The sequence below is a fragment of the Cololabis saira genome, chromosome 8 (assembly GCF_033807715.1).
Source record: "Cololabis saira isolate AMF1-May2022 chromosome 8, fColSai1.1, whole genome shotgun sequence".
NCBI lineage: Eukaryota > Metazoa > Chordata > Actinopteri > Beloniformes > Belonidae > Cololabis > Cololabis saira.
The window spans coordinates 3,147,264-3,173,626 of NC_084594.1; the positions used below are offsets into that span (position 1 = coordinate 3,147,264).

At 44.6% G+C, this 26,363-nt stretch overlaps 1 protein-coding gene across 1 annotated transcript; it reads left to right on the plus strand.

Moving 5' to 3' along the window:
* Positions 1–537: 537 nt before the first annotated feature.
* On the plus strand, positions 538–24,733 carry LOC133449085 (chromodomain-helicase-DNA-binding protein 7-like). The gene is made up of 15 exons (XM_061728217.1): positions 538–546; positions 1,817–2,566; positions 3,819–4,055; positions 5,555–5,810; positions 6,616–7,037; positions 7,525–7,902; positions 8,438–8,795; positions 11,193–11,335; positions 12,577–12,636; positions 12,810–13,046; positions 15,073–15,669; positions 16,772–17,011; positions 18,901–19,041; positions 20,176–20,280; positions 21,091–24,733. Exons 1-15 carry the CDS (start codon positions 538–540, stop codon positions 22,141–22,143), a joined length of 4,986 nt encoding a protein of 1,661 aa, XP_061584201.1. The 3' UTR covers positions 22,144–24,733.
* Positions 24,734–26,363: the final 1,630 nt, after the last annotated feature.

Below are 26,363 nucleotides of genomic sequence, written 5' to 3' on the forward strand. Positions count from 1 at the left end.
TTTATTGAGAAACTTGACAGGAACTGACCAAATAAGGACAGTGAAGAGTAGACAATGGGTGGAAGTGACAACGTGTGATTGAATACTGACACTACAGTAGACAAAACAAGTTTAGAGGTTAATTAACCTCACAATTCCCTCCTGTTGTCCTTTTGAAACTTCAACTAATATCCGTCCATTAGGCTTAGAAAAGTAGCATCATATTAAGATCAAACATTTAAGAAATAGCAAGGGGAGCTTATAACACACTTAATGCAAGCTTGTTAACAAGTAATTATGTCAAGGGAGAGGCGAAAAACCCAGGCTATATTGGGCAAAATTCCTCTCCGACCCTCCTAGTGAGCGATCACCTATGGCCAAGACACATTCAAGCTTAAAACATTTCACGGTAAACCAAATGAAACAGTTTACAGTCCAGTGTCATCATAAACATCCTTGTCATCAGTTGGGGTTCGTTGGAGTTCTTGGTAATAGATTTCAGAATACTGGACTCAGGAAGTTTGGATGGTTCTTTGGACCATTGCACTTAGACACGGAATGATACAGGTAATGAAAACACAGAACAGTACAAGGACAGTAATAATTGGAATCATAATTTTAGTCATTATGTCAGCCCAGTGACCTGAGGTCAGCCAGGACCAAAAAGTGGTGCCTGCTGAGCTTATGTCTTCCGACACAACTTTTGCCAACTGACGTAATTCAGCTATAGCTTTGGTAACATTACCTTCAGCACCAGTTTCATCAGTGATGCCAGCAGTGTTCCTAAATTACAACAACAATGTAAGTAAAGAGTTTTGAGGAACAATTCCTAACATGTCAGCATGACTCATTAGTGGAAAAGTTTCTTCCATCTCTCGGAGCTCCTCTCCAGCTTGTTGGAGCCCGTCAGTTTGGGCTAGTCATCTTCTTCAGGCCCGTGGCTGGTGAGTAGGCATCAGATGAGTTCTTCAGCGGACAAGGGTTTTGATACCGTCCGACTTCCAGCCTACTCAGGGTCTGGAAAGTTTTCTCCTAGCTTGCACTGTGACTGGTGAACCTACGTAGATCGTTCATCCACCTTTACTGCTGTCAGTGTGTCGATCTGGACCACGTTTTTCGTTTCACCAGTCGAATCAGGATCTGTTCACCTGGTTCGAACAATGCCTGCGTAGGAGAGAGAGGAGAAAGCGTCAGCTTACAAGAACTTCGAACATCTTTTCAGCAAACAATTCACTCATCGAGAGTGGGTCCATTCAGCTTCAGCTTCTACAAAAATGTTTAAAGAAGGTATTGGAATACTTAATACTTTGTGTACTATACCCTGCCTCCCTCCTGTTTGAGACATGGGACTTCCCATGGCTCAATTTAGTCACCAAGGGAACAGGTTTTTTGGGAGAACTGGTTTGTTTCGCAGCACATAAAGGCCTTCTGAAGTTACAGTAGCACCTTCATTTAGCCGAATTTCTTTTTCGGCTAAATGAAGTGTTTCTCCCACTTTTTGACCTTTGCACCCTGGCAGGTCGGGAGTCTGACTTAATAATTCTCTAGGGTCGGTTATCTCTATGTCCCTCAGATCCCCCCGCCGTCACCTTAGATTAGAACTAAGTGGCAAAACCCGTTAAATCCGAGACCATCTCTCCTAGGCGATCTCTTTGTGCGAGCGTGATTGCTGTGTTCACATGTACCAAACGGTCCGATCTTTAGGGGGAAACGCTCCCTGTTCCTGTTCCGGAACAACTGCTCCAAACGGGACAGGTGTGAAAGCACCGTAAGGGATTTCTTGTCTTAAATGTAGTTTGTAAATGGTATTAAAGAGTCTTGAATCTTCCCCCCCCAGGTGCTCCGCCACCCGTTGCTGTCGGCCCGGCTGCAGCTGTGCCGGCCGTCCCTGTACCTGCCGGTGTGGTGGGAGTCGGGCAAACACGACCGCGACCTGCTGGTGGGGGCGGCGCGCCACGGCCTGACCCGCACCGACTTCTACATCCTCAACGACCCTCAGCTGGGCTTCCTGGACGCCCACCGGAACTACGTGAGGGGCCACCCGGCCCACCTGGGGCCCCACCTGGGGGGCCTGGGCCACCCGGGGCTGCCCCCGCCTCACTGCTGCCTGTACGAGGCCGGGCAGCCGCCCGAGTACCCGGGGCACCAGGGGCACCAGGGGATCCCGGGGCACCAGGGGCATCCGCCCCCTCCCCCACCGCCTCAGGCCTCCGCCCCGTCTCCGTCCTCCTCCTCTTCCTCCTCCTCCCACCCCCACCTGCCCCCCCCGGCCCTGGAGGCCCAGCAGGACTCCCCGGGCCTGGGCCTGGCCCCCCCCGGGCCCCGGGGCGTGGACTTCCTGGACTGCCCCCCCCTGGACGACGGGCTGGAGCTGGCGGCGCTGCAGCACGACGTGCTGAGCGGCGGGAAGGCGTCCAAGGACGCGCTCAACGGGTTTCCCTTCAACTCGGCGGCGGCGGGCCAGAGCATGCTGAACCCGTACGGAGCCGTGGGGGGAAACGACCTGGACTCGGTCCTGGTGGGGGAGACGGGCTCGGCCGAGGAGACGGGACTGATGGAGCCGTCCGTGGAGCTGGACCGGCTGCAGGTCTCACTCTCTCTTTATTCATTGGTCCCTTGAAGGGCGATTAGGTTTGCAGCTACAGAAGAGTATTAGGGCCAAATAAAAATAAAAATGATATTTTAGAGGAGGAAGATTTTTTTTTCATTGTGCATTTCGAGAAAAAAGTCGAAATGTCGAGATTAATGTCGAAGTAGATTTTCGCAAAAAAAGTTGAAATAATGAGGAAAAAATTGAAATGTTTAGATTAATGTTGAAAAGTCGAGATTAATGTCGAAGTACAATTTCGAGAAAAAAGTCGAAATGTCAAGATTAATGTTGAAGTACAATTTCGAGAAAAAATATTTATTTATTTTAATCATACTTGGATAAACGGGTCATTTTTGACCCATGTGTGTAAACTTGATATAGTAATACAAAAATGAAGTATATTCAAAAAATAAGGCTGGAAACATAAATAATGATGCATGGTACTCAAAAACAAGATATCTAAAGAATATGTGGATTATTGGATACTAAAATAAATTGATCTAAAAAAGATACAGGAAAGGAAAACGGAAAGAAAAAATGCAGGTAATTTTTGACCCATGTTGTGCATTAAAAGGGCGGTACTTATTTTGTGCATCAGAGGGTTAATTTGTCCCTTGAAGGGTGATTAGGTTTGCAGCTACTGAAGAGTATCAGGGCCAAATAAAAATAAAAATAATATTTTATATATTTTTTTTTTCATCATGCAATACGAGAAAAAATTCGAAATGTCAAGAAAAAAGTCGAAATGTTGAGGAAAAAGTTGAAATGTCGAGAAAAAGGTTGAAATGTTGAGAAAAAAGTCAAAATGTTGCGAAAAAAGTCGAAATGTTGAGATTAATGTTGAAGTACAATTTCGAGAAAAGTCGAAATGTTGAGAAAAAAGTCAAAATGTTGCGAAAAAAGTCGAAATGTCGAGATTAATGTTGAAATACAATTTCAAGAATAAAGTCAAAATTTCGACTTAATTAACTTAATTAATTTAGTTAATTTTCATAACGTGTTAATTAGCAGTGTAATTAATTAATCTAATTAACGCGCTAAACTGCCAGCCCTAGTTATAGTGCGAAAAGAATGAAAGCTAGGCCCATATACAGTAGCCTAGCTTACACAGTAACATGCACAGTTCACAGTGCAACAAATAAATGAAAGATAGCCCACTGGTCAGCCTTTAAATTCTTTTTTGCACTGAGGTTCTCCAGAACGCTGAGCATTCCTCCGACTCACCGTCTCGCCGTCTCTTCTCCCCCAGGCTCCCTGGGACGGCGCCGACCACACCAGCCCCGCCGAGCACATGTTCAACGAGTCGGACCCCATCCTGGGCCCGCCGGGCCTGGAGCCGGGTTTCCTGGAGGAGGAGGACGAGGAGACGCCGGGGGACCGGGCCGGGCTGGAGGAGTGTCTGGGACTCCCGCCGGCGTCGCCGCCCTCACACCCGTCCAGCGGAGACTCGGTGGAGCCGCTGTCGTCCAGCTACATGCTGTTCAAGGTCGGTTCCTCCAGCTACATGCTGTTCAAGGTCGGTTCTGACAGGTCTGACGGTTCTGACGGGTCACCTGTAGCAGAACCTGCAAAGCTTGCTGAGGGGTTTAGCGCCCATGATGCAGCTTTGATCTCTGTTCTTATTGATCATCATCAGTGGCGGCTGGTGCTAAAATATTTGGGGGGCGCAATTGATCTTGGCATACATGTGGGCAGAGGTGGTAGAGGAGCCAAAAATTGTACTCAAGGAAAAGTACTGTTACTTCAGAATAATATGACTCAAGTAGAAGTAAAAAGTAGTCAATTACTTGAGTAAAAGTAAAAAAGTACTTGGTGAAAAAACTACTCAAGTAGTAACTGTTGAGTAACGTCTGATTTATTTTTTTAACACAACCATTCAAACAGACAAAAGTACAAAATAATCATCTTCAGGCAAATTAAATCAATACAATAAATTAAAATTAATAAAAAAATAAAAAATAGCTTAAATTAAAATAATCTCAAAGTAAATTCAAGTACTTTAATACATAATAAAATAAATAAAATAATAACAGAATAAAAAAAATTAATTAAGCACAAGTAGCACAAAATTTCCAGCCTTTGTACTTTTCTTTTTTAACCAGGCAGAACTAGAACAAACATGAACTCATAGAAACTCTGTGTGTGTTTGAGTCTGTGTAAATGTGACAAAACATGTAAAAACAAACATTTTTCCCAAAGAATCACCCAGTGATGTCATGAGATTGACGCGTACGCGGATAAAAGGGATAAAAGAAAAGTACTGTATTTTCTGCACTATAAGGCGCACCTTCAATGAATGACGTATTTTAAAAACGTTTTCCATATATAAGGTGCACCATATTATAAGGCGCACTAAATATCTGGTAAAATACCGTACTATAGTGCCTGGGGTTGAGTTAGCATCTACCTGATGGAGCTACAGGAAATGCTACAAAATCCTACAGCAAATGCAAAAAAAAAAAAAACAAGAAGAAAAGTACTGTATGTCAAACTTTATTAACAAAATAAAAACCAGCTTTGCTCCGTCTCGTCAAAGTCTCCATGATGTGAGTCAGCGTCGCTGCTGTTGTCTTGAACGTCTGTGACGATTCCTGACGTTTTTAGCGCCATTACTTCGGCGACACCGACTACATTACCCACAATCCCCCTGACTACAGTAACAGAAATTACTGTAATGATCATATATAAGGCGCACTGCCGGTTTTTGAGAAAATTAAAGGCTTTTAGGTGCGCCTTATAGTGCGGAAAATACGGTAACAGCTCAACGTAGCCTAATGTAGCGGAGTAAGAGAAACAGTTTCTTCTTCACAATCTACTCAAGTAAAAGTAAAAAGTATAGTGATTCAAAACTACTCCTAAAAGTACAACATTTCCCAAAACTTACTCAAGTAAATGTAACGGAGTAAAAGTAACTCGTTACTACCACCTCTGGAACTGAAGCAGCGCTGCAGAGCGTGACTGATACTGATGTGTTGGTGGTTCCAGGACATCGGGGTGAACGAGGAGGCCAGCGCCGACCACACGGACCTGTCGGCCAGCCCCCCGCTGCCCTACGTCCCTCCTCCCCTCTCCATGTCCGACATCACGGGCCACGTCTCCCAGAGCCTGACCAATCAGGAGGAGGAGGAGGCGGAGCCTCGGGAAGGCAGCGCCGGGTTCCAGTTCGACGACAAGGAGGACGAGGAAGAGTTTCCCGGGGGGAACATGGAGCGGAGCGTCGACGGAGAAGATCAGCCTCGAGGTTTGTGAAGGATGTTGTTGTTGTTCCTCTTTAACTTCACAGGGACGACAACGATGACGCTGCGATTCAGAAGCTGCACGGTGCGGACCAGAAACGTCTCTGATCAGGAGGAAGTTCCTGCTTCATCACAGTAGCCTCTTCTTTCAGGAAGCAGCATATCTTTCTGTCTGTCAGTGTAGAACCTTTAATGTTGGCTATTTTTAACTTTTTAAGTACAAATCACATAATGAATATGAATACCTAATTTTTTTTCAAATATTATTTTCCTTTTTTTTGCTTTTCATTTTTATTTTTTTTTCCTTTTCTTTTTGTAATTTACTTTCATTTTGTAAATTTTTTTAAAATTTTCTTTATTTAAATTCTTTTTTATTTCATTTTTTTCTCTTTCTTTTTTTCCACTATTCTCTTCTTTTTTAATTTTTTTTATTTTTTTTTACCTTTTTCTCTTTTTTTCAATTTTTTCTCTTTTTTCCCAGTTCATTCCTTTTTCTTTGTTTTTTTTCAATTTTTTTTTCTTTATTTTTTTCCCAGATTCTTTCTTTTCTCTGTCATTTTCTTTAATTTTTTCAAAAAATGTATACATTTTATTAACATTTTAAAAATCTTTTTGCATTTTTTCTTCTTCCTTTTTTTCTTTTTCTTTTCTCTTTTTTTCCTTTTTTTCATCATTTAGTTTTCTTTTCCTGTAATTTTTTCTTTCTTTTTTTTAAATTTTTCTTTTTTTTTTTGAATACTTACATTTAGCCCGTCTGAACCTTTTCCAGAAGCTTGCTTGTTTTCATTAACTTGTTTCCCCCCTCCCCAGGTGTGTGCGGGGGTTTAGGGGTCCTGGATCCGGCTGAAGTGCCTCAGATGGAGGATGGCGGGGTCCGGGCCCCCCGGGACAGGAAGGAGGTCCTGAAACCAGCGTCTCCAGAACTCCAGGACGGGTTTGAGCCCCCGGACCCCGGAGAGGACGTGGACCCGTACCTGGGGAAGCTGGAGGCCCCCATGGACCCCATGGAGGACCCGGTGGAGGAGCCCATGGACCCCATGGAGGACCCGGTGGAGGAGCCCATGGACCCCCCCGAGGAGGTGGCCGGGCTGATGCTGTACCAGGACCAGAACCTGGACGGTTCCCTGGACTCCGAGGCGTTTCTAGGCAACGGGAGCGGAGAGTTCGTGCAGGTGAAGGCGGTCCAGCAGAACTCCGTCGGGGGGGAGCCCGACGCCGACCCGGCCGACCAGGTTTTTATTTTTTCTCTTTCTTTTTTTCCTTATTTTTCCTTTTTCAATTTTCTTTCATTTTTTTCAAATATTTATATTTTAATTATTTTAATTATTAATAATATATTTTAAATAATTTTATTACAATTTATTTTAAATTTTCCCTTTTTTTTCTTATTTTTTTCCTTTTTTCCCCTTTTTTCATTAAATTATTTTTTTCCTTCATTTTTTTTTTTATTTTTATTTTTTTTCTCTTTTTTCCAATTTTCTTCTTTTCTTTGTTTTCCTTTTTTTTAATACTTAGATTCAGCCTGTCTGAACCTTTTCCACAAGCTAGCTTTTTGTCTACATTTACATTTATTTTATTCATTTATTATTTTTTTTTTTTTGATTTTTTTTGGATTTTTTTTTCCTTTTTTTCCCTATTTTTCATTCCATTTTATTTTCTTTTTTTTCTATTTTTCTTTTTCATTTTTTGTCATTAATTTGTTTCCTTTTTTCGGACCAGGTGGAGGAGATCTCCGAAGGCCCGGAGTTTCCTTCTGGTTCCGACACCAGGGGTAAAACTGGACCGCCGACGTTCCCCTTCGACCCGGAGAGCAAAGACCTGCTGGACGGGGACGAGGAGAAGGTTCCAGAGAGGAAACCAGAGCCGGGTCTGGTTTCAGTCAAGGTGGAGGACGTTTCTCCGGACAGTTCAGAGGTCAAACCTTCGCCGTCGCGGCCCGTCAAGTCGGAGGAGCTGGAGCCCAAACCGGAGCAGCTGGAGTTCCCGGTCCGAGCCCAGTCCCCGGAGCCCAAACCCGAGGACCTGCGTCTGCCGGTGAAGCCCGAGGACTTGGACGCCAAACCCAACGTCCTCCCCTTCGCCGACGTCAAGCCCGAGGTGATAAAGGTCATAAAGGTCATAAATCTGTTTTAAAAAGAGGTACAAAAAATGATTCATATAACAGGTACCGTATTTTCTGGACTATAAGCCGCACCTGCATATAAGCCGCACCCGCTCTATTTAAAAAAAAAAAAGAAGATATTTATGTTGTTAGATTAGATATTTACTACATGTACAGAAGGATTTTGAACTGTAAATGATGTACATGTTTGTACCTAGATACAGGACTGTCTCCGAAAATTAGAATATTTGATAAAGTTCTTTATTTTCTGTAATGCAATTAAAAAAAAACTAAATTGTCAAAACATTCTGGATTCATTACAAATCAACTGAAATATTGCAAGCCTTTTATTATTTTAATATTGCTGATTATGGCTTACAGTTTAAGATTCCCAGAATATTCAAATTTTTTGAGAGTTTTTTTAAGCACGAACGAATGTGGATATGAAGATGTTACTGTTTATTTATTATTTATTTATTCTTATTTTTTATTTACATGTTTGAAATAAATTCATTCATTCATTCTTTCCAGCCCGAGGTGAAGGCGTCGTCGGCCCTGCAGCTGACCTCTTACCCCGATGGCGGCCACTTCAAGGTGGAGGCCAAACCCGAGGTTTTGGCGTTGGCGGCATTCGCCGACGCCGTCAAGTCGGAGGCCAAGACGGAGCTGGCGTTCTACCCGGACAGCTCGCAGGTCAAGGCCGAGCCCGAGGGCCTGGACTTCGGAACCCTGTCCCGGGTCAAAGCCGAGCTGAAGCAGGAGACGCTGGAGGCCGACAGCACCGTCCTCACGCCCAAGCTGGAGCAGGATGGCGCCGGAGACGCCGCCGCTAGCAGTGAAGGTCTGGCGGCGAAGGGCCTCGTCAAGGAGGAGCGGCCGAGTACGCCAGGTAGGACCAAATGTAATTCGAGACAAACCCACACCGCCGCCGCTGGCTCGACTCCACAGTCGTTTCACCTCAGATTCACGTCCACGCCGTTGTCAGAGTTGATGATGATCACTTTCTAGGAAAATAAACCAAAATTCTTCGGCCGCAGGTCCTTAAAAAGTCTTAAAAAGGTCTTAATTGCCATTTTTGCTAAAATAAGGCCTTTAAATGTCTTAATTTGTCTTAAATCTCAATACAAGGGTCTTAATTTTAGAGGGAATGTATCCAGTCATCATTTAAAAGTAGATTTAATTGGAGGTTCTAAATCTGTGTTGCTAGGTTCGGCAAGTTTCAGCCCAATTCAGTCCAAAACCTGAGTAAATCAGGAAGTGGCGTTGTGACATCTGTTAACAAAGCATGTGACAGTTTCCTAAGGACAAAAACAAGTTTAAAGGTTAATTAACCTCACAATTCCCTCCTGTTGTCTTTATGAAACTTCAACTAATATCCGTCCATTAGGCTTAGGATAGTAGCATCATATTAAGGTCAAACATTTAAGAAATAGCAAGGGTAACTTATAACACACTTAATGCAAGCTTGTTAACAAGTGCTTATATGTCAAGGGAGAGGCGAAAACCCAGGCTATATGGGGCAAAATTCCTCTCCGACCCTCCTAGTGTGCGATTACCCATGGCCAAGACACATACAAGCTTAAAACATTTCACAGTAAACAAAATGAAACGGTTCACAATTCAGTTTCATCATAAACATCCTTATCATCAGTTAGGGGTTTGTTGGAGTTGTCGGTAATAGACGAGTGGGACTCATGATGGCAGTGCAAGGGGGGCACTGACCCGTGGCTGGTGAGTAGGCGTCAGATGAGTTCTTCCGCGGACAAGGGTTTTGATACCGTCCGACTTCCGGCCTACTCAGGGTCTGAAAAGTTTTTTACTAGCTTGCACTGTGACTGGTGAACCCACGTAGATCGTTCAGCAATCTTTACTGCTGTTGGGGGCGTGATCTGGACAACAAAGGGGCCGTCCCAACGGGGTGATGACCATGTTTTTCGTCTCACCACTCGAATCAGGATCTGGTCACCTGGTTTCAGCAATTCCTGCGTAGGAGAGAGAGGGGAAAGCGGCAGCTTACAAGAACTTTGAACATCTTTTCAGCAAACAATTCACTCATCCACATCGAGAGTGGATCTGCCTCTTCGGCTTTCTCTTGCCATGGTTCTCCTTCGCATAGAGGGAGCTGGAACGGGCGACCATGCACTACCACAAAGGGTGTGAGGCCTGATGGGTTTGGGACGATTCTCATGTACATTTCGACTAATGGCAGGCATTCAGGCCATGGTTCTCCAGTTTCTTCCATGGTTTTCCTGAGCCTTAGCTTAGACAGCTCTTACAAAAACTTTTAAAGTAGGTATTTAGTGCTGGTGATGTACCATACCCTGCCTCCCTCCTGTTGAGACATGAGACTTCGCATGGCTCAATTTAGCCACCAGGGGGAACAAGTTTTCTTGGAAGTACTGGTTTGTTTCAACAGGGGTAGGGGTCTCGTTGTTGTCATCATCCTTTTCTTCCTGACCTTTCCCTGGAAGGGTCAGGGCTGCCAGAGTCCTGACTTCTCCCCAGATAAGTGGTTCTCCCACTTCTTGACCTTTGCACCGGGGGTCTGACTTAATGATTCTCTAGGGTCGGTTATCTCTATGTCCCTCAGATCCCCCCGTCGTCACCTTAGATTACTTGGTGTGGCAAAACCTGTTCAATTCTGTCTCCTACCTTAGTCAAGGACTACAGAATTTTCTTATTTCAACCCAAGTGGGTTATGGTTTTATTAAAGTAACAACACACGAGTTAATAACATAATGGTCCAGAGACAAAACGGTTAATCATATAACGGTCCTGGCCGTTCATGCTCGGGTGCCTCCAAGACAAAACTGTCCGTGCAGCAACTCTCCTGCAATTTAAAACAATAGTTCCTAGTGAACCTATATATATATATATATATATATATATATATATATATATAAACAATAACTTTTTGTCACAAAACCTACTCCACACTGGTGTGCACTCAGAGTTCCTTTGTGTCTAAAAGGACTGCTCAACGGGATTGTTTCTTCTCCATACACCCCTTTCCCTGTAAAATGTCACTGACATGCAATTGACAGTAGGAGCTGTCAATCATCAGTACGTGATTTTACGACAGATAAAATAAAGAAAAATGATTGATATGTTTCACACTCGTGTAACAGTCAACCCAATCATACACATCTCATACTTGCAATGGCAAGAATCACATTTTTGTACGATCAAAACACACAAAGACCGGGTCAAATACAGTATTACAAAAGTAATCTGCAACCATTAATAATTTAATAATGATTTTTGTCACCCTGTCCCCCCCCTGCAGGTCCCGCGGTGGACGGCTACGACCGGTTCCCGCCCCCCGGGTCCATGTGCGAGGTTGCCGACGGTCTGCACGACGCCCGGGAGCCGACCATCGCCCAGCTGCTGCAGGAAAAAGCTCTTTACTCCTTCTCCGAGTGGCCGAAGGTACAGCCGCTGTTCTGACGGGGGCGGGGTTACGAGGGGCGGAGCTACGGGGGAAGGGCAGTTTTTATTGATCCTATTTTATCGTTGGCTCAAGAGAACTCTGTTTTCTTCTTCGTCCCGTGCAGCTAAAGTTAGCGTTCAACGAACATCGTACGATGAATTGTTACGATAACAAACGTCGTACAATTAATCGTTACTGTAACGAACATCGTACGATGCCTCGTTACGATAACGAATGTGGTACAATGACTCGTTACGATAACGAATGTGGTACAATGACTCGTTACGATAACGAATGTCATACAATGACTCGTTACGATAACGAATGTCGTACAATGAATCGTTACGATAACGAATGTCGTACAATTAATCGTTATCGTAACGAGGCATCGTACGATGCCTCGTTACGATAACGAATGTGGTACAATGACTCGTTACGATAACGAATGTCGTACAATGAATCGTTTGACGAACATTGTACGATGAATCGTTACTCTTAACAACAGAAATGTTTAAATGTGTGTATCTACGATATTACAGCTGCAGCAGACGGAGGCACACTGAACATGAACCCCATGATTAATAAAGTAACTTCTGACAAAAGTAATAAATATAAAACTGAAGAATTGAAATCAGATGGAAAAAAAACTTTATTCTGAATAATTAATAAATAAAATAAAAAAAAAATATATATATATATATATATATACAGTATATATATATATATATATATATATATATATATATATATATATATATATATATATATATATATATATATATATATATATATATATATACATATATAAATCCTTATGCACTTTTCAGTTTTTAGCCTAGTGTCCTTATCTTTTAGTGTTTAGAGTTTTTAGTGTTTTAATTGTTTTTATTGCTAGCTTTGAGCCAGTGGCAACAAAATTTCGTTCCACTTGTACTTGGACTTTTGGAATGACAATTAAATGAACCTTGAACCTATAGATTCATCCACCTGTAGACAGGTGTCTTGGTCTCCGTTGGTCCAGTTGGTTCTGAAATACAGACTTCATCTAATCTCAAAAAGGGAGAGAGTAAACCAGAGGAGCTTCTCACCTTCCTCTCCCCAGTTTGGTTGTGTTTTTGTCTTCCTGCTTTTCTGTTGTGGAACGTTCCAGAGATGTAAATGTAAATGTGAGATCAGTAGAGACTCCAGACTAGATCCCTGCTGCCCGTCCTGCACTTATGTATGAATTACTCCCTGGCAGCTACAGCTCCGCCTGCCGCCGCGGCGCCACCAGGACCTGATCTTCCAGCCGCAGGTCCAGGTCTGTCCCGCACCTGCACCCCCGGGCGTCGGCTCTGCCGACGTTCTCACTGCTCATTTTGGGAAGCGCTGGCATCGTCCCTGCATGGCTCCAGCTTGTTGTTACCGCGGCCCCCCTGGCCCCCCCGGGCCCCCCGGGCCGGTCTGACCCGCCCCTGCTGTGTCTCTCTGCAGGACCGGGTCGTCATCAACCGGCTGGACAGCATCTGCCAGGCCGTGCTGAAGGGGAAGTGGCCGTCGTCCAGCGAGCAGTACGACTCCCCCGGCGCCGCCGCCAGCGTGGCCGCCGGCTCCTGCCTTGCTCAGCAGCAGCAGCAGCAGCGGTACCCCGGCCCGGCCCCGGCCCGGCTCCAGCAGCCCGGCCCCGGCCTGGGCTTCTCCATCCCCCCACCCCTCACCCGGCTGCCCAAGGTGAGTCTGAACCCCGAACCTCCTCCGTTTACCTGTCGCCCATTTCTCTGTTTCTCATGTCATGCTCACGCGGCGGCGCTGCTTCCTGTAACCCCGACTAGGGAATGTTTTCTTCATCCCGCTCCCGCCCGCATCGGCTGAATTTCTGACCATTACCGGCCACAATGTGTGTGTTAAGGCTGGATTAAGGTTCTGCGTTAAACCAACGCAGAGCACACGCCGTCACCGCGACGCCGTCGTGAACCTTCAGACTTCTCCGTCACTCCATTTCTCCACGGTGCAGTTCCCCCCAGAGCGCTAGTTCGCAATCTTTTCCTGAATGGTTTATCCGACTTTTCCGGTCCCAGTGAATCAAAAAGATAAGGACAACTCCTGTGCAAAAAACAAAACAAAAAAAATCACACATACACGAAGAGAAGAGCTCTGAAAGTTCACGACTGCTTCAAACCGGAAACCGGAAATGCGTTGCTTCCAAGTAGGGCTGGGCGATATATCGAGATTTTAATTTATATCGATATATTTTCAAACGCGATATGGTACGAGACTATCGTTTATATCAATTTAAAAAAATAATAATAATTTTTTTTAATGATTTTGATTTAGCTTATTTTGTGACAAATTGACTTGAATGTTTTATTTGAGATTTGCACAAATGTTTTGTTATTTGCACAACTGTCAACCTCAGTGGAAAAGTCTGCCTGTTACTGTCTACATTGTATTAATTACAGTGTATTTTAATTTAATTGTTATGCAGGAAAGGGATATTTGTTTTATTTCATTCAAGAAGCATTTTTATTCTATATATGCAGACAGTTTATTTTTATTTCATTTGTTTTAAACATGTTGATATTGTGCAGACCTCTGTTAATAAAGGAACCTGTGTGACATTTGGCACGAGGCTTTGTATTAAAACTGCCTGTTTTTTAAGGGTTTGCCTCAGAAAAAAATGAAGCTAACAGAGATGCTAACCGAGATGCTATGCTTCAATGCTTTGGGGGAAACTCCAATTATGGCACAGAAAAAATATCGATATATATCGAGTATCAACATTCAGCTAGAAAATATCGAGATATGAGTTTTGGTCCATATCGCCCAGCCCTACTACCAAGCGAACCAATCACAGCCTCTCTGTCCGCGTTTGGTCTGCGTCGCCTCCACGCGTAGTTACAATTTTTGGGAGGTGGACGTCAGTGACGGCGTGGGGTGTGCGACGCGGCGCAACCTGCAGTGTAGGCACGGCGTCGATTTGAGGCAGAACCATAACTCAGCCTTTACACTCCCGCAGTGTTTATATCCACTCCCGCAAAACTCTTGAGAATTCACGCCCGCACGATAATAGAGATGCATTGATTTAGTGTCTCCTCCCGTCCCGCAAGAGAAATGTCCTAGAAATCTATCTGATTTAATGTTAACATGATCATTGTGCAGCTTGATGGATAATTGACAGTTCATAGGCACCTGACTGAAAGTTAGATGCAAATCCATAATTTTCATCATCGCACAAGCTTTTTTGCCTTTCGCGCTGCATCAATTATGTGATTGAGGTTTTAACAACGAGAGTAGCTGTAAGTGGCTCAAATAATACTAATAAATAACAAAATAAACAAAGTTAACGAATGAAACGAATTAATTTTAACAGATGAAAAAAGGCCTACTATCTTACCAAGGCCAGTCCATTTCGTTCAACACTCCGACGTGCTTTCTCTTCAAATGCATTACCAACCGGGACCGCAGGCCAGCACGCAGCTCCTGAAGCTCCGGCCTGCAAACATGCACAAAAGAGAAAAAGGGGGACCAGGGAGGCCAGCACAAAAAAAACAATTGTGGAAAAACAATTGTCGGAATTCATTGTCGACAATTTTGAGTATCGATTTTTGCCGACAACGTCGACGAATCGTTGCAGCCCTACTCGCCCTTCGCTGCGTCCGCTCGCATCGTGCCGCTGTGTTGTGTGTGGGTCCATGTGTGTGTCTAACCGCCATCGTTTCTCTCCCGTCCTTGTCTACCCCTCACCTCCTCCACCCAGTACGTGCCGCGGGGCGGCGCCTGCGGCCGCGGAGCGTGGCGCCTCACCTCCCTCCCTCTCTTACAGGAGCGGCTGGTGGCGCCGCCCTTCCTCCCCGAGCTCAAGCGCGCCGGAGGCCGCCGGGCCTTCGACTACGAGGCGGCCGCTGCCGCGGCAGCAGCTGCTAAGGCCTCCGCCGGGAAGTCGGCCTCGTCCTCGTCCTCCTCCGCGGGGGGCGAGAAGGCGGCGGTGGTGGCCCCGCCCCCCCACCGGCCCGGGCCCGTGCTGCTCAACGGCTGGCAGGAGTCGGCCATCGACCTCACCAAGGCCTCGGGGGAGATCAGCACCACCAGCGGCGCCGCCGCGGCTAACGAGGCCGGCGGTGGCCAGAAGCTGGCGCCGCTGCCGCCCATCACGGCGCCGCTGCCCGGCGCCGGCGGCATGGACATCTCGGGGATCCTGCAGGCCGGACTCATCCACCCGGTGACGGGCCAGATCGTCAACGGCAGCCTGAGGGCCGACGACTCGCTGCGCCGCCGCCGCGGACGCAGGAGAAACGTGGAGGCGCTTTACTCCGAGTTCACCAAGACCCGAGGCCTGCACCTCCCCGAGACACAGGTGGGTGGAGGAGGTGGGGAGGAGGCTCCGCCCTGGGGTGGGAGGCTCCGCCCCCTGGAGGGAGGGAGTGTAGCACCCTATAATGTAATAATTTCCTGAAAATGTAATAACGCCTGAAAATGTAATAACATTTGCACTTAACTCAATCGAAAATGTAATAAAATCCAATAATGTAATAACTAGAAATTTTTCTACAAAACGGCAAGATATAAATCTACACTTTTTACACAGAATGGCGAAAACACAATAGGTTTTGAAATATCTAGCTCCCATTGGTCGTTTATATCGTTGAAAGAACATAGAGGTTATAGTAGGCTACGTGAAAAGGAGTTCTTTGTATCTGCACTCGATTACTCTTCCTGCGGAAGACCCGGATGTCTGGCACAGTGAAATTGAAATTGAATTGCAAGAACCTAATTTGAAATGTGAGAACTGAATGTAGATTCAGTTTTTCAATCCAATGATTCAAATTAAACAATACAAATTCAAGTGATGTGATTCAGATTCAGGTTTTTAATGCAATTATTCAAGTTGAGCAATTCAAATTCAAATATAAATTATTCAAATTCAGTTTCTAGTGGCACATATTTCTGCCCATAGATGTTTCTTTACTAACAATTTGCATTCTTTTATGTTAATAGTTTAAAGAGTTTGGGAAGTCATAGCTCTGCACATCACCGTTCTGTTACCAGAGTTTGTCTTTATTTCTGGTAGTAAAAGTTCCCTCTGAGAGCACGTCTGCTGCTGTAGCTGTGATTTTCTGAACTGTAACATCAGTTTTTTGTTTAGAACCAGCTGAGATTTCTATGCATTTTAAATACATTTGTTCTGAAATCACAACCCAGGACCAAGCGAGCTGCTCTGTTTTACTCTTTGGAGTTTGATTATCATGTCTGACCACTGGGCAACAAGAGTCCACAAGATTAAAGCTCGTGTTATTAATTGAGTTGATTTGAGTGACAAATATGTCCTGCATCTTCTAACGACAGAGATGCCACTTCCCATTTTACTAAACCGTTTCCTGTGTTTTCCATGAAAGTTTGTCATGTATGACGCCTCCCAGCAGGATCTCACCGGTGTCCGTCTGTCATTCTGTCCGCAGGGCCGCGTGGAGGTGATCAGCCACTCGTCCGTGTCCTCCTCCACCTCGTCCCCGTCCCCGTCCCCCTCGGACCGCCCGGCCGGCCCCCCGTCCTCGTCCTCGTCCTCCACGCCCACGCCCACCCAGACGCCGCCCCAGCCCGAGATCGTGGCCATCGACCGCGAGGCGGCTAGTAAAGGTCTGATGGAGTGGCTGAGGCAGAACCCGGGCTACAGCATGGACCTGCCGGCCTTCGCTCACGTACGTGAACCCCTGAATGTCTTTATTTAATCATATTGATTCAGGTTTTAATTAATTTAATGAACCTCACGGTCATCTGCAGAAGTTGCTGGTCATTTATCATCTGAGGTCTTATTTTCCACCTTTAAGTTTTTCATTAAATTTCATCATTTTTTTTTGTTTTTTTTCTACAAAAGAAGCAATTGTGAATAATATGCAGCAGAAATTAAAAAATCAAGTTATTTTGACATTAATTAATTTATAAAATAGTCAGTCAATAGTCTAAAGTTACTTTCGGATGCATTTATTTTTATCTTTGACCTTTCGATCAATTTTCTTTTTCAATTTGTTTCATCTCTGAATTGAAATGAAAAAGAGAATTAAAGGCTGTAATTAATTAAATAAACCTCATTAACCGATCATCAGGTGTGCAGAGGTTTCCCCAGCTGGTCATTTATCATCTGAGGTTTATCTCCTTTTAAGACCTGTTTTTCATTCAATTTCCTAATTTTTTGTTTTTTTTCCTACAAAAGAAAAATATTTTATTAATATTCAACAGAAATGAAACAATCAAGTTATTTTGACATTAATTAATTTATAAAATAGTCACTCAATAGTCTAAAGTTACTTTCGGATATATTTTTTTCTTTCACCTTTCGATCAATTTTTTTTTTTTTCAATTTGTTTCATCTCTGAATTGAGATGAAAAAGAGAATTAAAGGTTTAAGGCTGCAATTAAATAAATAAACGCGCCGAACAATCAAGTGTGCTGACGTTTCACCCGCTGTTCATTGGTCATTTATCATCTGAAGTTTATCGCCTTTAAGTCCCATTTTTCACTAAATTTCATCATTTTTGATGTTTTTTTCCTTCAAAAGACACAAATGTTATTAATATGCAACAGAAATGAAACAATCAAGTTATTTTGCCAGTAATTTATAAAATAGTCAGTCAACGGTCTAAAGTTACTTTCGGATATATTTATTTTTTTCTTTCACCTTTCGATCAATTTTTCATCAGCGCTGCATTTGTTTCATCTCTGAATGTATCTGTATTTACCGGCTTTAAGACCCGTTTTTCATTAAATTTCATCATTTTCCTACAAAAACAAATGTGATTAATATGCATTAATTCATTTATAAAATAGTCACTTCTGAACTTATTTACAGATATATTTCTTTTTTTACCTTTTGATCAATTTTTCAGCAGCGCTGCATTTGTTTCATCTCTGGGTTGAGATGAAAAAGAGAATTAGAGGCTGTAATTAAATAAATAAACCTGACAGTCACCTGGTTTAATGCTCATCTGAGGTTTATCTCCTTTAAGACACGATTTTCATTAAATTTCATCATTTTTGATGGTTTTTTTCCTACAAAAGAAACAAATGTGATTAATATGCAACAGAAATGAAACAATCAAGTAATTTTTCCATTAATTAATTTATAAAATAGTCACGTCTGAAGTTACTTGCGGATATTTTTGTACTTTTTTCTTCAGCTTTCGATCAATTTTTCAGCAGCGCTGCATTTGTTTCATCTCTGAATTGAGAATTAAGCGTTTCAATTAAATGAATAAACCCGACGAACCGATCACCTGCAGAGGTTTTACCAGCTGGTTTACTCATCTCTGCTCATCTGAAGTCGTATTTATCTCCAGTAACACCCTTTAAGTATCATTTAAGTGTTATTTTTTTATGTTTTTTCTACAAATGGAATTATTATGCAACAAAATTTAAAACAATCAAGTTATTTAGCCAATAATTGATAAAATCACATCTAAAGTTGGTTGTGGATCTTCTTTGACTTTTCGATCACTTTTTCCTGCATCATTTATATTAAATGTGTAAATGTATTGTTGGTTGTACTTCCAGTTAGTCAGGTTTAATGAAGTTTCTCCCTCTTCCCCTCCAGTCCGGTGCCGGGCTGCTGCACGGCTTCGTGGAACGTCCTAAACAGAGGAGACATCGCTGCAAAGATCCCACCAAGCTGGACATCAACTCCCTGACGGGGGAGGAGAGAGTCCCGGTGGTGCACCGGGGGACCGGACGCAGGGTAGATAAACACTCTTCCTCTGTGGTGGGGGGGTGTCTGGGTCCCGGTACCGGCTCCACTCACTCACTGTGCCCAAAACCTCAAGACACAAGGACAATTTATTCCCCCATGCTGTTGCTCTGATGAATCTCACAACTAATAGAGTCTCAGAGAAGCCAATCACCGTGCAATAACAATTAAAGCTGCAAGCAGCGATGAACGGTTCCTCCGCCCTTGTGCACGTTCAGGCTGCAGTGGAAGCTTGTATGACTTGATGTAGATTCTTCAGGCCTGGACATGTAGTGGATGAAACCACCCATGACTCTCTATATGAAACCATTCAAAAGTTATGGCAGAAAGTAGGAACTATCAGATATCGACCAATCAGATGAAGGGGGGGCGCGCTTTTTGGCTTCTGTCGTCGCCATGGTAACGCTTTTGAAAGAGAAAAGTAATGCGCGTCGTTGCAGGATGGAGACGCACATTTTGATGTATAACACACCTGGGTGCACGTTACGGTTCGGGCCGCATTAACGGCCGAAGAAATGGCATAAATTGCGCCAAAATGACACGATTAATTCAAAATGGCCGACTTCCTGTTGGGTTTGGGCCATGGCGCCAAGAGACTTTTCTTTAAGTTGTGACATGATACAGGTGTGTACGGATTTTCGTGCATGTACGTCAAACCGTATTGTGGGGCTTGAGGCACAAAGTTTTCTAGGGGGCGCTGTTGAGCCGTTAGGCCACGCCCATTAATGCAAACCATTAAATATCAAATTTTGGGGCACGTTTAGGGGGAAAAAAGGACCTAATTTCGTCGGAAAAAGAAAAAGGATAAAAAGGAAAAGGAAATTCCTACAGATACAATAGGGCCTTGTAAGTGCTCGGGCCCTAATAATAACAGTAATTATAATAACACTATCACATGCTGTAACAATGCACCTTCCAACAATAACCATGTCTACCTCAAACTGCTGCACCTTCAGCTTTTTTAATTGTATATTATGTTAATAAGAGCCACATTTGTTTATTTACTGTTTGCTATTTTTAAATCTGGGTACAATGAGCGAAATAACCAGAGTCAAATTCCTTGTCATGCAAATGTTCAAACTTGGCCAATAAAGCTGATTGTGCTTGTGCTTCTCCTCTCTGCAGCTGGGGGGCGCCATGGCCCCGGCCATCAAGGAGCTGTCCCGGTGGCTGGATGCAAACGCTGAGTACTACGTGGCTCCAGACTGGGCAGACGTGGTGAAACACTCGGTGAGAACCAACTCTGACCTGCTGGGGGAGACGCAGACAGGGGGATAAAAACAGAGTTTATATTCATAAACCCTGATCTGGGGAACTGCAGATCATACTATATATACTATTGTATTATATTATTAATTAATAAATATAATTATTTATTATTGATAATATTATACTATTGTAAAGTGTCTTTAGTGTCTTTGAGTGTATTGCTTTTATGATTTTTACTAATGTAAGTGTCTTTGAGTGCTTAGAAAAGCGCTATACAAATAAAATGTATTATTAGTGCCACGGCTGCGCCAAGAGGCACGCCTCCTCCATTGCAAAATGCAGCAATGTACACAAATGGGCAGCAGCCCGCCGTGGCACTCTCGAAATTTATGCAAGGAAATTGTCTAGTTAGTGCCACGGCTTGCGCCAAGTGGCACTATTGTTGTTGTGTGGATTTAATCTTCTTATTTTTTTTATTATTCATTTTCCGGACAAATTAAATTTTTGGTCATACCACCCAGCACTATATATGTGTGTGTGTGTGTGTGTATATATATATATATATATATATATATATATATATATATATATATATATATATATATATATATATATATATATATAAATGTTAATGGAATTACTTTTTATTTATTATTTTCTGTTTTTCCTTTCTTGCTACCTCCTTTAGGTTTGCTTAAAAATTTTTGTTGTAATGCTCTGTGTTTTATAATAATTATTATAGCTGCAGTTTTGCTGTAGCTAATGGGGATCCAAATAAATCTATAAACTACACTGAGCCACTGCAGATCAATAACCCCGTCTCCCCCGCAGGGTTTCCTCCCGGAGGGGAAGTTCTCCCGGATCCTGACGGAGCCGGTCAACAAGGACCCGGGCTCTCGGCGCCGCGGCCGGCGTCCCCGCAGCGAGATGCCCAAGCCCGTCCTGGGCGACGGCTCGCCGGGCCTCGGCCCGCCCTTCTACATGAACGGCGGCCTGATCGGCAGCATGGACTCCATGGTGATGCAGAACCTGCGCGGGGCCGTGCCGGGCATCCCCATCTCCGGCATCATGGCCGCCGGCTTCCCCCACGGGTTTCCCTCCGCCGGCGGGGCGTCGGCGGACGACGGCAAGAACGGGCTGAGCATGTTACCCATGATGCTGCATGGCATCCCGCACCCGCAGCACGCCCTGTTCAGCGTGGGCACCATGATGGCCCACGCCCCGCCCCCTCACCCCGGCTCCGCCCCCTCCTCCTCCTCCACCAAGGTTTCCACGACGACCGGCGAGGCGTCCAGCCCGTCCTCCACCACGCCCGCCGACGGAGAGAGCGTGACGGAGGAGGAGAAGGGCGGGGCGGAGGAGGAGCCCGGTGCTAACGGCGCTAACGCGGCGGTGGTGGTCACGTCCACCAGCAGGGCTCACCCGTCTGGCTCCGCCCACCTTGGTGCCGGCAGTCACCTGACCTTCAACCCCTTCCTGATCCCGGGCGTGTCCCACGGCCTGCTGTACCCGCACATGTTCCTGCCGCACGGCGGCATCATGGCACTGCCCGCCATGCCGCCCGCCGCCGCGGCGGACAACGGCTCGCCGCCGAGCCCCAAGAGACGGAGGAAGAGGGCGAGGGAGGACGCGGAGCCTGAGGAGGAGAAGAAGAAGGGAGCGGCGCCCCCCGGTGGCGGCGACGCGCCGGAGGACGAGGACGAGAGGGAAAGTACAGTTTCAGCCCTCGGCTCCGCCCCCTCCTCCTCCCTGGTCACGCCCTCTACCTCAGCCCCGCCCCCGGCCACGCCCCCCGCGGCCCCGGAGCCGGACTCCAACGACCACGGCGAGGAGGGGGCGGAGCCGGCGGAGCTGGGGGCGGAGCCTCAGAGACGGGACGCGTAGAGGACGAGGAGGTCGGTCCCCCCGACCTCGACCTCGGTGTAAAGTTTGTGTCCGTCGTTGTCGTGTAAAGACTTTTGTTATGAGGAAGAGTCTGAGGAAGACTCTGGTCCACCATGTTTATATACCCAGACCCCCCGCCCGCTCCAAACCCGTCTAATCCGGTCTAATCCGGTCCCAACTGGTCCCCAACAGTCTTAACCGGTCCCCACTGGTTCCCAATCCGGTCCACTCCGGTCTAATTTAGTCCAAACCGGTCCACTCTAGTCCTCACTGGTCCAAACCGGTCTAATCCGGTCCCAGCTGGTCTACTCTGCTCCTAAACGGTCAAATCCCCAACGGTCTTAACTGGTCCACTCCAGTCCCAACTGGTCCCCAACGGTCCACTCCGGTTTAATCCGGTCCCCACTGGTCTAATCCAGTTTAATCCGGTTTAATCCGGTCCCCACTGGTCTAATCCGGTTTAATCCGGTCCCCACTGGTTTAATCCGGTCTAATCTGGTTTAAACCGGTCTAATCCGGTCCACTCTGGTCCCAAACGGTCTAATCTGGTCCCAACTGGTCCATTCTGGTCCATTCTTTTCCCCACTGGTCCACTCCGGTCTAATCCGGTTCAGTCTGGTCCAAAAAACGACGGTATAGTGTTGGAATCGTCTTCTTCTTCTCTCTGTTTTCCCCCTCATTCTGCTTTGGGACTGACGTTTGAGCGGGAAACCTGAACCGAGACCCGAGAGACCCGGGAGACCCGGGAGACCCCCACTGGTGAAGTTCTGGACCGGCAGACGCTTCCTGCAGTTGTGTGTGTGTCTGGTCCAAGTGTGTGTGTGTGCGTGTGTGTGTGTGTGCGGCCCAAATGTTTTATTTTCGGACTTTTTCATGTGCAATGTTGACCAGAACCCGTCAGGCCGACCCGTTTGGAGCATTTAAAGTCCAGCCAAATCAAATTAGAGCGTCTTTCTACCTTTTAAACATCCGCTACGACCCGGCGGGTCGAGTCAGAGCGGCACGAGGAGTTTTAATCAGGTTAAAAGTTCTGATCGTGGCCCGTACTAGTCACTCATCATGTAGTCTTTATCATCAGTGTTGGTACGGTTGCTTAGCAACGCCTCCACCAGGGGGCAGCAGCGAGTCTGAGAGGGATTCCTTCCTTTAACGCAGGGATCGGCAACCCGCGGCTCTTTAGCGCCGCCCTAGTGGCTCCTGGAGCTTTTAAAAAAATGTTTGACCTTTTTTTTTTAACTTTTTTTATTACTTTTTTCTTTTTTCCTTTCCTTTTTAATCTCGACATTTCAATTTTTTTCTCGACATTTTTACTTTTTTCTCAACATTTCAACTTTTTTCTCAACATTTCGGCTTTTTTCTCAAGATTGTACTTCAACATTAATCTTGACATTTCGACTTTTTTCACCAAATTTTTACTTTTTTCTCAACATTTCGACTTTTTTCTCGAAATTTCAACTTTTTTCTCGACATTTCGACTTTTTTCTCAAAATGTTGACTTTTTTGTCGACATTTTGACTTTTTTCTCAAAGTGCACAATGAAAAATAGATCTCCCCCAGTTCTAACCAATATACAAACATGCAGCATGTGTTTCTTCATTCTAAAGTTTATACAAGACTTTTCATTTTTTGCGGCTCCAGAAATATTTGTTTTTTGTGTTTTTGGTCCAATACGGCTCTTTCAACATTTCTGGTTGCCGACCGCTGCTTTAACGTCACTCAAACGTGAGATTTTTAGCCGATCTGAGCAACAACTTATCTCAAAAAAACAACTCCTTTGTGTCGCTTTGATCCGAATCGTCGTCCCGGTTCCGTTTTGGTTCTGAAAGCAAAGAACAATCACCAGATTCTACGTCGTATAGAACCTCCTAGATCATGTCCTGTCCTTTCACTTTCTTTCTCTATTGTCATGTTTTTAAATTCAGCCACAGAGTCACTTTGAGAGAAACGACCCCCCCTTAGGTCCAAAGTGGGGGGGGGTTTAGGTCCAATCATGGGAATGTTGGAGCGGAGAGCTCGGTCCGGCCACCAGGGGGCAGTAGAGGCCGACTGAATGTAACTGAATGATTTCAGCACAAGTGGAGAGATTTAGGGGGGGGGGGGGGCATCAGTTCACACTAAACCTTCTACATATGTAAATTTATCACTGTACATTACTGTTTTCTTCTCTTTTTTACGTTCGTTTCTTTCCCGACGCCAGCGGGGGGGGGGCGTTAACACTTTCCAGACCGTACTGTAACGTGATGACGGATGCTCTCACCGCCTCCATTTTCAGTTTTCATACAAGAAAACATCATTTTTGCACATTTCGTGTCTTTTTTGTGAATAATTTGATATTTCCGTTAACGTGTGTGTGTGTGTGTGTGAGTGTGTGTGTGTGTGTGTGTGTGTGTATGCGCACACGTTTTCCCCGCGGCTCTGTTGTTTCCCGACTCATTTCCTGACGGAGGAGAAGAAAGAAAACATGGTTGTTGCCTTTGTCGCGGGTTCGTGGCTGCATATAATTTATTATGCTTTTTTCACTGCAAAAACTCCAAATCTTAACAGGATTTGTCTTATTTCTAGTTAAAATGTCTCATTTTTAGTAAAAAAAAAATCTTATTACACTTAAAACAAGAGACATTACCAGAAAAAATAACTTATTTGACAATTTTCACCTGTTTCAAGTAAATTTTCACTTAAAATAAGTAGAAAAATCTGACAGGGGAACAAGATGTTTTTGCTTGTAATGAGAAGATAAATCTTGTTCCACTGGCAGATTTTTCTACTTATTTCAGATGAAAATTTACTTGAAACAGGTGAAAATTGTCAAATAATAAGTTATTTTTCTGGTAATGACTCTTGTTTTAAGTGTGATGAGTTTTTTTGACTAAAAATGAGAAATTTTAACTAGAAATAAGACAAATATTCTTGTTAAGATTGTGAGTTTTTTTCAGTGTTCTTTTCGCTTTTTGCCAAATACGACGTTCTGGTTTTTCCTCCCGGTCCCATCGTGTATTATTCAACGTAAACTGCCTTATTTTTAGCGAGTATATTTTGTATAGGTGGTCTGTTACATCTCGTCGTAGGAACTTGTTTTATTTTTGTGTTTTTTTGTGGTTTTGTCGTCTTGTTGCCTAGGTGACGGGCATCGTCTCCCAACGCCGTCACGAGTCGCGGGAAAGTTCCCGCCGCCCCCGAAGGTCGGCCGAGTTTCCCTCAAAGCACAAGCGGAGAGTTAACCGGAAGAGACGGTCTCCTTACCAGTGCCTCTAAACTTACTTTGAATTGTCTCTTTTTCGCGGGGCGTCGGTGAATCGGCGTCGCGTTTCCGTGGAAACGTCGGGCGATGCCGTCAAAGGGAATCCTGGGACTTTTTGACCAAAAAAAAAAAAGAAAGTGTTTCTGTTTTTCTCCTAAGCCAGACTTTCTCTTCGTGGGAGAACGACGTGTCGTCCGTGTGAAGTTCCCTCCTCCGTTTTTACCGTTTCAGAACCCAAACTGAAAAAAGAAAAGGACTTTTTTTTTTTATTCCATCCCAAAATCTAACGAGAAAAACGGCCTAAAAAAATATAAAAAATGACTATAAAGCTGCTCGTTCATCAAGTGGACTTTGTTTTCCAGTAAAAAGAGTCTGAGACGAATCAAAGTGCCCCCTAGTGGTAAACATTGGTTTCACCGAACCGTCCCCGCTCATTCACTCACAATAAGGTCAGAAGTCGCTCCTTTTAACCGATTTTAATCCTGTTTTTCTCATTTGGTTTTAAGATGGAAAGAGTAGTTTTGGTGTCGTGTTACGCAGACGACTGTCGAGTATTCGTTGAGGGGGAAACAAACGTCTGAAAGAGCTGCACTTCCTCTCGTTTCCTAAAAGACAAAAAGAAAAAAGACAAAAAGAAGAGAAGAAGAGAAACTATTTTTAGTCCTGTAGCTCTTGACGACGCGAGCGAGGCCTTGTGTGGGCGAACACACGTGTTCACAATAAGTATTTCTTTGTTTTTGTCTGTTTTTGAGATTCCTAAAGAAAAAAAAGAAGAAAAAAAAGTCAAACCGAAGAGGAAGCCGACCGTTGTTACCGCGGAAACGGTCGGTCCTGTTCGTTAAGAGGTTTGAAACAACCGCAGTTGTGGCGTCTCCTCACCTCTCCTCCTTCTTTTAACAGTATTTTCTTTTACTTGAAGTCCTTTTTTTGGTAAAAGTTGCCGGTTTAAACCTGAAACCTGCAGCTCTGGTCTCCGATCAGA